Source organism: Rhipicephalus sanguineus, chromosome 3 (assembly GCF_013339695.2).
Source record: "Rhipicephalus sanguineus isolate Rsan-2018 chromosome 3, BIME_Rsan_1.4, whole genome shotgun sequence".
In the NCBI taxonomy this organism is placed as follows: Eukaryota; Metazoa; Arthropoda; class Arachnida; order Ixodida; family Ixodidae; genus Rhipicephalus; species Rhipicephalus sanguineus.
This window is the reverse complement of record NC_051178.1, coordinates 137561244-137577032: the sequence shown is the minus strand read 5'-3', so window position 1 is coordinate 137577032 and position 15789 is coordinate 137561244. Positions and strand designations below refer to the sequence as shown.

The following is a 15789-nucleotide window of genomic DNA, read 5'->3' as shown; positions in this document are numbered from 1 at the left end:
CTTTATAACCTCCCCCTGATCTATCACTCATGATGACAGCATAAGAATGATTAGATTCCACTAATACAGAGAAGTTTGTGTGGTCAGGTATAAATTATCCTGCGGGCACATTCACTGTACTATCTATGCAGTCAGTACCTAGGTTACATGCTCCATATCAATAGCAAACTAGGAACACTTGAAAACGAAATGGCTTAGAGATTTTGTCATCCCTGTTTAGTCGCCACCCACGCTGAAAAAGGTGTAGTTCACCAAATCCTTATGCTGCTGCCAATTTACACGTCTGCAAAAGTCTTACCTCGGTTACTGTGCTTTGTCTGGCATCTGAGAGAGCAGTATTCGTGGAGTTTCTGTGTTCTGGGGTTTCGTGCCCGTGGTCTCGTACAGCCCTCTCGTGAGCAGACACCTGGTATCAAAAAAAGAAAAACAAAGCAAATGTATTTCATGCCCACTTGATGAAAGTCTGCAATTAAATCAACATTCTATTACATGTAATTTTACTCTCCATGCTAGTTCTGAGTCGTTAGTTAGAATCAGCGTCGGCTAGACTGAACTGAGGCTAGTTAATCTAACTCTAAAAAGCAGAGGTTAGCAGAGGTGGGCAAATGGCAAAATTTCATCTCAAATTGAATTCGAATCGAAAAGTGTTAAATATTTGCCATAAATATTGAACACTGAATCGAACAGTGAATACCAAAGCACACACGCACGCGGAAATCAGTGGAGCTACTGACGGCGAACAGCAATGATTTGTTGGCGAGGTACCAGTAGATGAGGAAAGTGCTCCTTTTCTGGCTCTTTAGGACGTCTTTTTCAACGGCCACGTGCTAAGTACTGTTGTGCTCGATCATTGTGATTCACTGTCGTAAGTACTCAGAGTTTAAAAAACTTTCGGTATTCGTTCACAACAGCGTTCAATATGGCTACTACTCCAAATGCCAAAAAAAAAAAACGAACTGCGCAGCGGGATGCAAGTTTGTAGAGTATGTGAACAGGTGGTGCAGCAGTGGACGCTGCAGCATGACCAAATTTTCACAAGTGGTACCAAGCGCCGAGATTTTCATGGGTCGAAAAAGTGGAAATACCAGGAATGCACTTCAAAGCCAGAAGTGCCTGGGCATCTAAGTTATGAAGAGGGCTGTCTTGACGACTCTAGTGAGAACGAGTAGTCGGTCCAGCGAGTGCATTAATTACCATTGGGGGAATGCGCTCACATGTATGTTTTCCTTTTTTTTTTTCTGATGTGAGGAAATGACATATTCTTATGCTAAACATGTGCTAGGGTTTGGCTTATGCAAATCCCCTTTTTGGTTCGAAGCAAAGTCAAATTATAGGCAGGCTTTGAATAGTAGTAGGGTGCGAGTTATAAGCAATAAAATGCATTACGTTTTAAAATTTGCCACACTCAGCTCGTATAAAACGCTTCTAAATTCAAAAAAAATTTTGTCGGGGCGCAGGTAATACAAACACTTAACCTTGAAGTGTGGCTTTGCAGCAGTGCAGGCTTTCCTAGATTAAACTGTTTCAAGACAGAGTGCTATCCCCTTTTCAGGAACATAGAGAAGTGTGGTTGCAGTGAAGAAGGAGAGAGAAACTCAGTCTGAATGACAAAATGAAGAAAAAAAAAGTTAGACATTCGATTAACTCTAAATACAAACAATTGTGTCACTGATTCATTTACAAAGCCATCAGCAGCCACCCATGCAATGTTTGCGCCTGCTTGCAGTTCAAACGGGACATTGCTGAAGCATCGCTGCAGCATGTGTAACTATAATGGCCTGCGCTTTCAAACAATAGTGTGCTAAAGTTCAACACTGCCTAACGGCAAGTCTCAACTGTCTATCACTTCCAAGTGCAAAGAAGTCAGCATGTAATTTCGCACAGTACTTGCTTGGTGGGTAAAAGCAGCACAGAATAACTGACCAACAGCACGAATGAGTGCAGACTTGCGGTCTTCATCATCTGTGTCCGAAGAGCTGCTCCCACTAGTACTGGGATCACGGGGCCAGTCAAAAAGCGCAGCCAGGTTAGCATGGCATCCACGGGCATCTTTGACCCAGGGATCCTCCATTGGCCCATCTCCGATAGACTCCAGTAGCGCAATCATTAGCTGTTCCTGTAAATGAAACAAAAAAAAAAAACAGTACAAGCATTCAGCCTAAAGTTTATCCTTATTTTAGATTTTTGCTAAAACTGGTGCTTGAGCGAGTTGGTTCACGATTAAAGTTCATGATTAAAGAGATTTTTCTTCTACCTTGAAAATATTTTTTTAAACTAGTGAAAGTGTACGGGCGTGTGAATATTCGAAAATTTGAATAACGAATTGAATAGCGTTCTATTTGATTCAGTACCCGAATCAAATAGTGCATATTAGGAATACCGAATATTCAAATAATAAGCACCTATGAAAAAAACTTCAAAGGAATGAAATGCTGGAACAGAGATGGGTAACGTTTCTTGTTTTAATCATGAAATTACCAAGATACATGCAGGCCAAGGTTTTTATGGGACTATCAACACTATATTGATTACAGGATGAAGGCGTTTTTGCTTAGAACTCCAGTGTCGCCGAAGTGACAAAGTCATCAATCCACTATCTTGATCGTGACATTCATGATGACATTGACTCATGAATATTGTCTAATCTTTATACATCAGTTTTATTCAAAATATGTTTGATAAAGAGCCACCTTGATTGCTATAGTGACTCTTGCATTTCAACCTGCAGTTGCAAAATGTTTCTAAGCCTCTAGTTGCTGCTGTATACGAGTTTGCCTCAGTTTACAAAATTGTGTTTTTTTTTTGCCGGTTAAAAGGAATCTTAACGTTGCTTTGTTAAAGCTAGTGAACATCATTTTCAAATAAAGTGTTATAGAATTCTTGGGCTGGTTCGAAAATGGTTGCCTTACTATTTGAAAACTATGTATTCGAATAGTACCGTAAAAAACCGGAATATAGGTCAGACCGGAATATAGGTCGACCCCCCAAACTTTGAATCTCCAAAAAAGGAATTTTAAAAAATTGCAAAGCATCGCGGTGCACCCTTACCTTGATAAATACGCGACACAAACATCTGCACTGTGGTGACATTTCTTTTTATTTGGACACTGATATGTAGTTAAATGCCAGAAGGCCAAAAAGTGCTGTCACTCAGACTCGTCCGAACTTGAGTCGAACGACGCCTGCTTGTCACTAGTAACGTCCCAGAGTGCATCGTCCTCCGTTCCATCCAATGCGTTGCTGATGCAGCATTTGCGAAAAGACTTGCGCACCATCTCTTTCGGGAGAGATTTCCATGCTGACGACACCCAGCCACAAACGGTCGCGAGACGTGGACGTCATAGGCGGCCAGCGGGGGTCTTGGGATTGTCGCCCAGCATCTACTCATTGTAGAGCTTGCGCACGCGATCTTTAAAGGGTTTGTTGAGCACTACGTCCAGTGGCTGGAGGATTGATGTTAGTCGCCCAGGGATCACGACAAGATCCGTCTTGCCATCGGACAGGGCTCCCTTTATATCGGCCGTGAGGTGGCCTCAAAATGAGTCGAGGACCAACATGCTCGGTCGCTGAAAAAGTGCACCGGGTCGCCGATTCCATATGAGCCGAATCGATTCTAGCATGAGGGACTCATTCATGAAACCTTTTTCGTTCGTTTTCACGATCACATCCCGAGGAAAGTCTTCTTTCGGTAGCCCTTTTCTCTTGAAAATGATATAAGGGGGCAGCTTCCTTCCATCGGCTGTGCACGCGAGCATCACTGTAAATCGTGAATGCTCGTTGCCCGTTGTCAAGAAATTCACTTGCTCTGATCCTTTAGCAGTCACAGTCCTGTTCGAGGGCATATCAAACCAGATCGGAGTTTCGTCAGCGTTGCCCATGTGTCCCATCATGTAGCAATGCTGTTGACGAAGCTGTATGACAAAGCGCTGATACTCGACCAGCTTGTGATCGAAATCTTCAGGCAGTTCTTGGCACACGGAAGTACGCCGCCGCAGCGCAAAGCCCTTCCGCTTCATAAATCGGTGCACCCATGATGGCGAGCCCTTGAATTGCACCCTCGTGAGCCCAGAGTCGAGTGCTATCTCGAGAGCTTTCATGCGGATGCACTCCGCTGTCACGGGTAGCGACCTTGCACGCAGCTTCCAGACGAACTCTGCGAGTAGCGTTTCCAGTTTGGGGTGCACTGCAGTCCGTCCACGAAACGAAGTTTTTCTTTGGTTGCAGCAGGATGTGATGCACTGCTTTTGGCTCCTCCAGTATCGGACGCTTTTCTCCGATGCACTGAATTCCCATTGTGCCGCCAGGTTGCCATGCGCTTCGGCATACTTGATAACTTTTTTCTTAAAGCCTATTTTAAACTGCCGTCGGCTACCACTCATTTCTGAAGGAAACAGAAAAATAAAAACAGCGGATAACCGAAGCAGCCACACTTGACAGAAGAAAAAAACCCGCATTTCCCCGAAGGGGAGTATGAGGAAGTGCGAAGCACGGGGTGATGCTATGAGGGGGCGCGCGCGACTAAACTGCAGAGCCGAGCGAAAGAGACGGCAGCGAGAGAGCGCGCGCCAGCCGACCCACGGAGGTCTGGCCGTTTTTAAGTGCAAAGCACTTTTACTGATGATGATGATCTGTCTTCCGAACTCGTTCCAAAGAACCCGCAACGCGTTCAACTTGTTGGTGGCGTTGCGCACGCCCGAGATGGGGCTCAGGTTGTTGTCGAACCACAGTCGATCGCACACCGCGCAGCTATATCCGAAGCTGCGGTTCAGGAAGTCTCGCTTGAAGCGCGCGTCCGGCCGATCGAATTCGAGGGCCCGCGCTCGCTCACGCATCGCGCCAGATCGGCTTTGGGGTGCTCGGCTCGCTTCGCACGCTTTCGTTCGGCGTCTTGCCGCCGGCCTTCATCACCACAGGCAATGTGCGGGGCGCGCGCAGCCACGGAGCAGAGGGCGGAGCGCGCGCAGTCACGTGGGGCGTGACGTCGCTGCGCCGTTGCTACAGACGCTCCTCTCCGCTCCTCGCGCCGTTGCTATGGGACGGCGGATTCAGGGTCGCTTATAAAGTGCATTCGCACTTAAAAGCAAAATGGTGTTGCCCAACGGTGCCGCCAGCCCGCTGCTGCTGATGCTCACGATGGCAATGGAGGCTTCCGACTCCAGCTGCCCATTGTTGCGAGACTTCCACATTTTTTTCTGCCAATGACCGGTATATAAGACGAGGGTCGACTTTTCATCGCGTTTTTTTGAAAAAAAATTCGACCTATATTCCGGTTTTTACGGTACTATTCGATTCATATTCGTATTCGATTTGGTGTCATTGGCATTCAGTTCGTATTCGATTTGGTTCTAAAGTTCACTATTCGCACATCCCAAACAAAGTGGCTAGAGACACAGTGCTGCTCAAGGTCCTCACTGGCAAGGCAATAAGTGAACATTTACAACTCTTGGCTTGACCACAGTATAGCTTTCGGCACACAAAGCTTGATGTCATAAACAGAGGTGCAGGCTTCTCCATTTGCCAAGGACCGAGACGGTGTCGCCGTTAGAAGCCAAACTAACTGCCCACATTGATGGAGGCATAGAAAAAAATCCTGTCATTGTTGTGGTCAAAATTTAGAAGTGTATTATTTATACATGGTTTGTTCCACCAGTACAATTGTATGTCTAGAACGAAATGCAGTTGGTAATGGTGGCCGCTAAGGTATGGAGGGGGGAAGGGGGGGGGGGGGGGAATGGAGCGCACTTTTGCCCTCATAATGGATGCCTCTGGTCGCAGCCTAATGTGGCAGTGGGAGTTAAGTGAACAAACCTACAGCCTGCTGACAATGATGATCGCATGCACACTGTGGTGCTGAATTTGGACTTGCTAACGGTGTAGTTCTGTGCAGCATAAATGTGGGCAAATTTTGTAACAGAAATGAGTTCTGACATGACAAAATCCTTGGGCACTGTTAAAAGTAATACTTGGCTATTGGCTAAATTGCGACTCACGTGGATTTAGCCATATGTTAGCACACATAGCAAGTCTGTTGAATAGGCTGTCACAGGCTGCCTCTGAGAAACTGCATACACAAAGTCATTTGCTTGTAGTGGCAGCTTGGGCATTCCTGTAGAGCTCAGTACGACAAGTCGAAGATATGCGTAATATTTATGTGTTTGGCAGTATGTGGTTAATTTATAATGGTTTCAGCTGTAGCCTCGCCTGCCAGAAAGTTCTCGTGCCTACTTTCATTTCTCTTTAATTTATTTTTTATAAGTTTCAAACTGAACAAGTAGCCTATCATGCGCATTCCCTGGTTTCAATACCCGGAGACTTTAAAAATGTGGCTAACAAAAATCAGGCACCACAGTTCCCCTTCTTTTTCTTCAACCCTAGTCGACAATCACACATTCACACATCCAGTGCTAATGTGCATTCACACATTAGCGCTGAATGCCCATTAGCATTCAAGGCAAAGGTCTGTGCAAGCCACTGAACTACTTATGTAAGAATAGCCCCACAGTAGCTTGAAATGCTAATGTACCAAAGACAAGATGTGCAAGTGTGTGTGTGCACAGATGTTTGTGTGCAGAAGGAAGCTGGCGGCTCACTTTTCCTATGGAAAATACTGGGTCAGCGTACATTAGGTGTTCAAAAAGAGTGAATCATAATAAAGAAAACCAAGCTTATTAATAAGATGGAAGGGAAATTAACAGCAGGGTCAGAGTGCATACGTCTTCTGGAGGATCAAGGCCAAATACAGTCGGGTAACGCCGCCTTCGGGTACGCCTTGATGACGGTGGAGTCTCAGGAGGGACGAGGCCACGGGCTATAGCCTTCAAGAACTCCTCACGCTTTCTAAGCACCCTCTCTGCACTCTCCACGATGGTGCGGTGCGAAGCTCGCAGGCGCGGTGTTGACAATATATCCGACAAATCCTTCGCTGCCTCTTCCAGGTTATGCTGAAAAGGAATCCAAATCAAAGCATAGCAAAAATAAAAATCTGTCTTTAAATAAAAGTGCCATACAATAGCCTTAAGACCTACACATTCAACATATATCAAATAATGCTAACCCCTGTGCCTCACCTCAGTTTAGGCCAGTAAACTTTTCAATGTGATTTTTATTTAGGAGCAGTAATAATTCTTAGATCTTAATCATTTTTTTCAACAGCAAGAAACAAGAAAATGTAAAGAAAACAAGAAACTTGGTTTAGGAGTGCTTTGGTTTGGGCAAGTTGGTATTATACATCTGCAAAGTTAAACAGCACAAAGGACGAGGACGCAAGAAATGGCACTGGTCCTGCGTGTTCGTGTTTATTACGTCCTCATTATTCATGCTGTTTAACTTTGCAGAAAACAAGAAACACAGACCTAAAACAGGTAATGTTATATGAAGCAATTCTGTTGGCTGGTTCGCAAATACCATTGGTACTGAAATGCCACCATGACACTGACTCACTCATCAATTTTCAACGTACCATAAATTTTGTTCAAATGGGTTTAGAACATCCATTCTTATTTTATTGCATACAGTTCTCATTTCAAGTTATTGTAATACAGTTGAACCCCTCACCAATGAAAGCCCTTAAAGGTCCCCCGACACCAAAATTGAAACCTCAAGATGTTTGTGTTGTTTGATTGTCCTGTACACGGGGGCACTTCTTTCCGATTATTAGTGTCATACGTTAGCAATAATACAGTAAAACCTCGCTAATTCGAACTCGGATAATTGGAAATTTCGGTTAATTCGAAGAACTTCTGCGGTCCCGTGTTTTTCAATGCAAATTTTACCGGATTATTTGAACAGCCCGCGGGGTTTCATTCGGATAATTCGTAATTCCCGCCGGCAGCAACGGACGTGAAACAGCCTTCCGGCGACGCTTATGTCGGAGGTCATAGTAGTTGGAGTACCGGAAACGGGTTTAAAATACGTTTTCCGTTTCGCGTTTTCCACGTTCGCGTTTTCCCGTTTTTCACGCATTCCGTTTCGCGTTTTTCACGTAGCTCGCGTGCTTGGACTGCTTGGACCATTCGCCGTCTTGCATTAGTCTTGTTTACCGCGTGCAAAGCCGCGTGCAAAGTCCTGACCGCTTGTTGGACTCACGACGCCGAAGTACAAGACGCTGACGCTGCGGGAGAAGGTGTCCTTAATCGAGGAGGCTGAGAAGTCGACGTGCACTAAGACCCAACTCGCCGAAAAGCACAAGATGCCCTTGTCGACACTCTCGACCATCTTGAAGAACAAAGAAAAGTTGCTCGAGGCATATGGGAAAACGCATTCGTCAAAGCAATCAAGCATTCGCTTCCCAACGTACCCGGACGTTGAGGTCGCTTTGATGAAGTGGCTGCAGCACGCAAACGCAGCTCATCTTCCCGTGAATGGCACCATCCTTCGGGAGAAGGCCGATGACCTGGCACTGCGCCTTGGCCACGAAGGCTTCAAGTGCAGTAATGGTTGGTTCGCCCGATTTAAAGAGCGAAATAACCTTACATACTTGACCGTGTGCGGGGAAAGCGGTAATGCCGACACGAACGTCGTTGACGACTGGCAGATGCATACGCTGGCACCGCTGCTTCAGGAGTTTGGAGAGGACGACGTCTACAACTTGGATGAGGCAGCCTTGTTCTACAAGATGCTTCCCACGAAAACATTTGCTGCCAAGGACACCACTGTCTCGGGGAGAAAGCAGCCCAAGGAGAGAATATCCATTTTGTTCGGCGCGAACATGTCCGGGAACGACAAGCTTCCACTGCTCGTAATCGGCCGAGCGGGTAAGCCTAGGTGCTTTAAGAACGCGCGCCTTCCTCCGAGGGATGTCGTCATGTACAGACACAACAAGAAGGCCTGGATGACGGCGGCAATATTCGAGGAATACGTGCGGTTCCTTGACCGGAAGTTTGCCGCCAAAGGGCAGAAAGTGCTCTTTGTTATCGATAATTTCCCGGCCCACGGCGACATCAGAAACCTGGAAGCCGTCAAGATCGTCTTCCTCCCTGCAAATACTACGGCCATATCGCAGCCGATGGACCAAGGGGTGATCCTGCAATTGAGGAAGCTTTACCGCCACCACCTGTTGAAGCGGGTTCTGCTTTGCTACGACAGTGGAAAGCAATACCACATCGATCTGCTTGGTGCGATCTGTTTAATTGCCTTTGCCTGGAACGAGTTGGAGTCAAAGGTGATCAGGCGGTGTTTTGAACATGCCGGGTTCCGCAAACAAGGTGGCGAAGACCTTGATGAAGACTGCAGCTCGTCCAGTCTAGAAGACAAGGGAGACTCGATGTGCGCCCGGATCACCGACTCCAGCGACGGCGAGGGACTAGGCTTCGTGGAGTATTCCAGTGTTGAGGCGGGGGTCCAAACATCGTACGCTGATGTACACGAGGACGTCGTCAACACTGGGCTAGACGGCGATGATGGTGACGATAACAAGCCCGCCCGCGTGCCCGCTTTGGCTTCAGTTGTCGATGCCGTGAACACCTTCCGCAGCTTTGTCGAGTGCAGCGGTGGTGACAGTGAAATGCTGAGTATTGTGAGCAGGTTTGAGAACATGGCACTTGGGGCGGCGAACTACCGCAATAAGCAGTCCAGTATCACCGATTATTTCCAATAACCTTTTTCTCGCAAAGAAAATAAATGTGATTTCATCTTGTAGCGCTTGTTTCGTTTTTTTTCTTCATTTCGGTTAATTTGAAAATTCGCTTAATTCGAAGAATTTTCGCAGTCCGACGGCCTTCGAATTATCGAGGTTTTACTGTATATTTTAATTTGGTTTTAAAGTAAACGTGAGTGCTCAGCTGAGTTGGCAGCACCTCACGACATCGCCATTCATATGACATAGACCAAGGCCCTGCATAACGTTTCACAGGTTAAGCGAGTATTGTCGACGTCAGAGAAGACTTGCGGGGCACGCAATACCACGACTGGCACCCGGCGAGGACTATAGTCACCCCTCTCGCTCTGTTGTCAGGCTGCTTTCAACATAGTTCAGGCTGCTTTGGCTAGGAATGCTTTTTCCTTTTTCCTGAGGAAAAGAAGAGGGGGCACGCGCTTAAATATCAAAGTACCCGCATCGTTTCATTCTTTACCGCGCGGGCCGCCGATTTCTAAAATGCGCTTTCAACGACACGAAGGCTTGAGTGCACGTGATCTTGGGGCGCAAGTTTCTTTTGGTATTTTGGCAGGCGTTGAGAACTGACACAAAATTGTTCTGAATTAATGACTCTAGCATTAATTACACGATGCGTTTGAGCATTTACGATTCAATTTCGGTATCACCAGACACAAAGCTACAAATTACAGTAAAAAAGTCGCAAACAAAACTTTCGTTATCAGGGGTCCTTTAAGAACAAAATTCTCGCAGCAACGAAGAAATGTGGCGTCTCCAGTGAACATCCATAGAATTCAATTAATTTGCCCCCTCTCGACAGCGAAAGGATTTTAAAAAGCATTCCTGCAACAACGAAAGTTTCAAAGAGTAATCCACAAGATTTCTTTTCAACCCCCTGTGAGCAGGTTGGGAGCCCAGAAGTCCGAAAATGCCGGAGACAGAAGGGGGTGCTTCTTCTGCAAGCAGTGATGACCTGCAGGCACTGGCTGAAGCATGGGACACGCTTCGCTGTGTCGGTGGAGTGATTTTAGATGCTGTTGAACTGCACAACTTTTTGTGTGCTGACACCGATCTGATCGTGCATGAAGAGTTCAGAGACGACGCTACCTTCAAAAGTGTACGCAAAGAATGTGAGAACGACGAGAGTGAGGAAGGCAACAAAACGCAAGAAAGGCAAGTAAGTTCGCGTGAAGTTCTTGATACTTTTGACATCATTTGTAGGCTTGTGCGAATAGTAAATTTTAGGTTTGAAGCGAAGTCGAAGCGAATAGTGATTTTGGTCGAATAATTTCGAATCGAATTCGAATAGTGTATATATCACATACTATAAAGAAAAATGAGCATATCTGTCATGACTCAACCAACCTGCGCAACGTTTTTTTTTTTTTAATTGTAACGAGGCATGTGCAAATGTCATTCTTTTTTGGTTCAAAGAAAGTGGAAGCAACTTTGAATAGTAGCAGGATTAGGCTTTCGGTAGAATGCAAGTGATAACCTGTAAAATAAGTTACGTTTTGAAATTTATTATACTTAGAGCATATAAGCCGGTATAACAAGTTTTTAAACTTAGAAAATGATGAATCGATGTGAGGGAAATATGTTCATTTAACCTTGAAGTGGGGCTTCGCGGCAGTGCGGATTTTTCCTGGAAAGGTGTATTCACGGTATAGCACTCCTCCACTGCAGTGAAACCACCTTTACAGGAGCTTACAAATGAACAGTGCGGATTTTTTCTGGATAGGTGTATTCACGGTACAGCACCCCTCCTCTGCAGTGAAACCACCTTTACAGGGGGGGGGGTTACAAGCGGACTAATTACACCTATTCATTCATTTCGAATACTTCGAAATTTTCAATAATTTAAATTCGAATCGAAGCGAATTCGAATACTGTATTATTCGTTCGAATATTCGAAGTGCTCGAATATTCGCACAAGCCTAATCATTTGCACTGTGCCCACGATGACGACGAAGCTATGCAATGCTTACAAAGCTGCAAGGCTCGAGCCGTCAAACTCCTTCATAACAACGGGAAACAGAGCAAGATCAGCTACTTAAATTTTTGTTGTGCGAAATAACCGGTGTGCGTATTTTTCTATTTTCGTGACAACGAAATTCTCATGAGAATGAACATAAATCGCTTCCCCGGCAATTTTGTTACTGAGGGTTTCAACTGTACGTACGTTGATTCACTTTGTAACCCTCTCAGTTAGGCAAACTCTTGCTCTCTCAACCGACACTCAACCTGAAACTCTGAAATGTTTGATATTTTATAGACTACATATCGTACTAAAAAAATAATTGCACACTTAAAATCTGCACACAAATATATAAAAACTCAACAATTCTTATCAAAATCTATTCATGAATTCAAAACAAATTTTAAAGAACCATGTCTTAAGGACTCATGTCAATTTTAAAAGAGCCCCGAAATAGCTAAGTTATCATAAAATGACCCCACTATTGGATCATGAATCATGAAGCTCCAGCAAAAAAAAAAGAAGTTTTGAATACTTTGAATATAAGCAGGAAGTTATCAGATGCTGCATAGTGATTCTCTCTCTCTTGTTTTTGCCCCCATGAGTAAGAGCCTCATTTACTGTTCAAAATGTGTTAGAAATACGTTCAAAAATGTGTTTCAGGGCCCTCTGATCACAATGGCAACTCCAAACATTGACAAGACTCTGGCAGCGTAATCCAAACAGAAAAAAAAGGAAATGCAAGTAGTCCTTCAATGCAGACAACACAGCTATATGAAGAGGCAGAAAATGCAAAAAGCACCGGTCCTACAAATTCTGCATTCTCACCTGAAGAAGTTCGAAGACTGTTTTGGCGTATCCCTCGTCTTGCATGTAGTAGCCATAAGCATATGAACCGCACAGGATTCTGCGTGCTCGCAGTAGCTCCCATGCTGCATCTCCAAGGAAGTGAACACTGGGCAAGCCGTCTTCACCTTCCCCAAACTCACGTACCCAGCACCCTTCTTTCTCATTGAGCCGCTTCTCAATGAGAATTTCGTCCTGAAATGCAAAGCAGATGGTAAGGAGAACTTTGACACAGTGAAGTTGTACGCTGCACTTAACGGCTATGGAAAAGAGAAACTCCACACCTTGTGGCTCTTTTCGTGTTCCTTGAAGGAAGTGTAGTAGTGGGCAAACTTCTTGAGTTCCTGCATTTCTTTGTTTTTAGTCTCGGCCTGACGTGAATGAAGGAAACCATAAGTCAGGTCAATAATGTCCAGAAAAAACACAGCAACTCGTAGCACTATTGCTCAGAATTTTTCAAAAGCTTAGTTCCATTTTTTTTTGCTTAAAGGGACACTAAAGAGCAAAACGATTTTTCTCACATTAGTACAGTAGTCTTCCACAATACCAAAAACACCACGCTTTTTGCGCGAAGACGCTTAATAAGTGAGAAAATGGGCAAAAAGAAAATACAGGTGGCGACGCCACCTTGGAATTCCCACACCATTTGCCGTGACGTCACATATTTTTGACGGCGCCTGCTTGGGCCTACGTAGTTCCTAACCGGTTAAATCGAAGTACATTGTCCTCTGAGGGGGCCAGAGACTTGACATAACGATTTTGTGCAAATTTCGTCGGGCCAGTGGCGCCAAAATACGTTAAATGCACTTTGAAATGTTTTACGTCACGAATTTCAAAGTTCAGCGTGAAATTTAAAAATGAAACATTGAACTTGGTTTTCTACTCTAATAATAAACCTATGGTGGTGAAATAAACAACACAAGAGTTATCTGAGCACACTTTATCAATCTAAACCAATTCATTGTTTCTCTTTAGTGTCCCTTTAACTAACTGCATCAAACCTATATCCCTTACATTTTACGATAGAATCCCGTTGCCCGTATGAAACACTTTTGCACTGGAAAAGCTGTACTTAATTGCCCCTCAAGTTACTATGTTTTGAATTTGAAGAAAACACTTGACAGTTGTATTTAATTAAATGGCACTCAACAATATTCAGCCAGATAGGCCACTTGTTTTAAGAGCACCAGAATAAATTCAGCAACCTGCACTTTCTTCTGAGCATTATGCAATCTTACAATGCAGGTGAAGCTTTAAGACAATTTCGAAGGCACTGTCTGGCAATTTTTAACAAGAAAAAAATCCAAGTTACATGAAATGTGGATGCTGATAGAGCTAAAATAACTAAAAAACAATGGTAAGGAAACCTTGTCTGAAGCGTAACTCGTGATAAAATTTACACGCTCTTATAAAAAATTCTTACACATATGTGTATCACATGAAATCACACCAACTTTTCAGTCAGTCAACTTTTTCGCACCTTGCTTCAGGTCTGCCTTTTGTATGTTCACGTTGTGTTGACATATTAAGGCTCTTCAAATTGCTAAACAGCATGTGTTTTTTCTTTAAGGCCATTTTATATGTATGAGGATACGACTTGTTCAGATCATGGCAAGTTCATGATAAGGTCGTGGTATCGCTCGACGACCCCTATAATTTCAAGCATATTTCTATTGTGCCCGCCATTTCTACAATGTGAGTGGCTTTTTGTTAAAGATGAAACAACTGTGCTAATAAAAAAATAGGCCATTTCCTCTTAAAGGCAATGCAGAGAAAGGCTCAGAGTTGTGCATGATCTCTTCAAGCGGTGTTTCAACAATACACGCAAGGTTGGTGCAACATAGCAAATACAGCAATAATGCTTCGTATCAGAAATAACGCCTTGAAAACTACCAAGTCTCTCACAACACTTGAAATTGCACTAACGAAACCTTAAATTAGCATCCCGTCATTGGTGCAAATATGAGAGCATTGTCTGTTAAAATAACACACTGAACAAGCATAAACCATATTAAATCCACAAATCAACATGAAAAAGCAGGATGCTATAAAACAAGTCTGTTCACCTCACTGATAATAGCACCTGCATGCTCCTCGGCACGGTTCACAGCCTCAAACCTGTTGCAACGAAAGTATCCACCAGTCGCAGAGCTGTGCCTCTTCCATGGTTCTAGACAGACCCAGCAAAAGTCATGCTTGCACTGAAACAAACATAAGGAACAGTTTATGTTATGCAATTTGTAACAAAATTTAACATTTAGATCAGTACTGCATAAGGCCCTGTACGAGTAGTAAGCTCAGAGCAGTACAAACATACGTGCACATTTAGCTTCAGGAGCCATGATCTTATAGAATACATACCCTTAAAGACAAACCTTGAGCAGATTGTCTTCAAGTCGTGTGAATGAAAGATGCAACACAATTTTATTTATTAATAGTATCAACAGAAAAAAAAAGACTGAAGCAACCTGACAGCAAAACCTGTACAAACCTACAACAGCGAGCACTTGATGGACATGCCAGCATGTCTGGCAATTCCTATGCAAGAGTATATAGATCCTGAAAAAATGCGATTATACAAGGCGCTCCGGCTATCACTGCCAAGCGTAACAGCATAAAAAAGGAAAACTGGTACGATATATAAATTTCAGACCTATACATAAATATATATAAAATACATACAATATATGAACCTGCCCTTTTCAGCCACCAGCTATTTTTTTCTCTAATTACTTGGCTAATTAAAAAACATTAGCTAAAAATTAAGTGAAACGTTGGCTAGCATTAGTTGGGACACTCTAGGCAAGTTGTTGACGCTGCAGCAGTCAGGAATGGAACCCGCAACTTGACATAAGCATCACAGCATTACAGTCACCCAGTCAACACGGCAGGTATCGTAAAATCTTGCACATGAGCACAAGCATGGTATAAGGCGGCCATTTGTAAAACAGCAAAATGTATTTAAAATGCACATTTAATGTAACTAATAAATGTGGCTTCCTGTCATGAACATGGAAGCAAGCAGCCATAAAAGTGGTTTAGCACACTGTCTAAAACCTTGCAAGTACAGTCGTGCTTACTGTAAACTTGCAACATGGGAGCCCGTGGCCTTATGAGCTCAAACACTGTGCATGGCTTCAACTTGCCCTTATTTCCAGAACTGAATAATATTCTCTCGTATGAAAATGTCCCCAAGTGAACGAACGGCGTTTAGTTGTGGAAATAAGGGCAAGCTGAAGCCATACGCAATGTTTGAGCTCGTGAGGCCATGCGCTCCTGTGTTGCACGTCATGTTGAGCACGACAGTACAAATAAAGTAAAAACAACTCTGCACTGTTCTTGTGTGGCCTTCAGAATGCATCTTCCTGACGAA

General features: G+C 44.0%; 1 protein-coding gene across 1 annotated transcript in view; it reads right to left on the bottom strand.

Annotated features, from left to right (window-relative positions):
* Window positions 1-15789, bottom strand: part of LOC119387263 (ankyrin repeat and IBR domain-containing protein 1) — a 66252-nt gene that overhangs the window by 13154 nt on the left and 37309 nt on the right. The window contains exons 13-18 of the mRNA XM_037654598.2: window positions 14483-14617; window positions 12701-12787; window positions 12399-12611; window positions 6714-6941; window positions 1924-2116; window positions 299-406 (exon numbers count right to left, since the gene is read on the bottom strand). Of these exons, the coding sequence (XP_037510526.1) occupies window positions 299-406; window positions 1924-2116; window positions 6714-6941; window positions 12399-12611; window positions 12701-12787; window positions 14483-14617 (964 nt within the window). The remainder of the gene's footprint in view (window positions 1-298; window positions 407-1923; window positions 2117-6713; window positions 6942-12398; window positions 12612-12700; window positions 12788-14482; window positions 14618-15789) is intronic.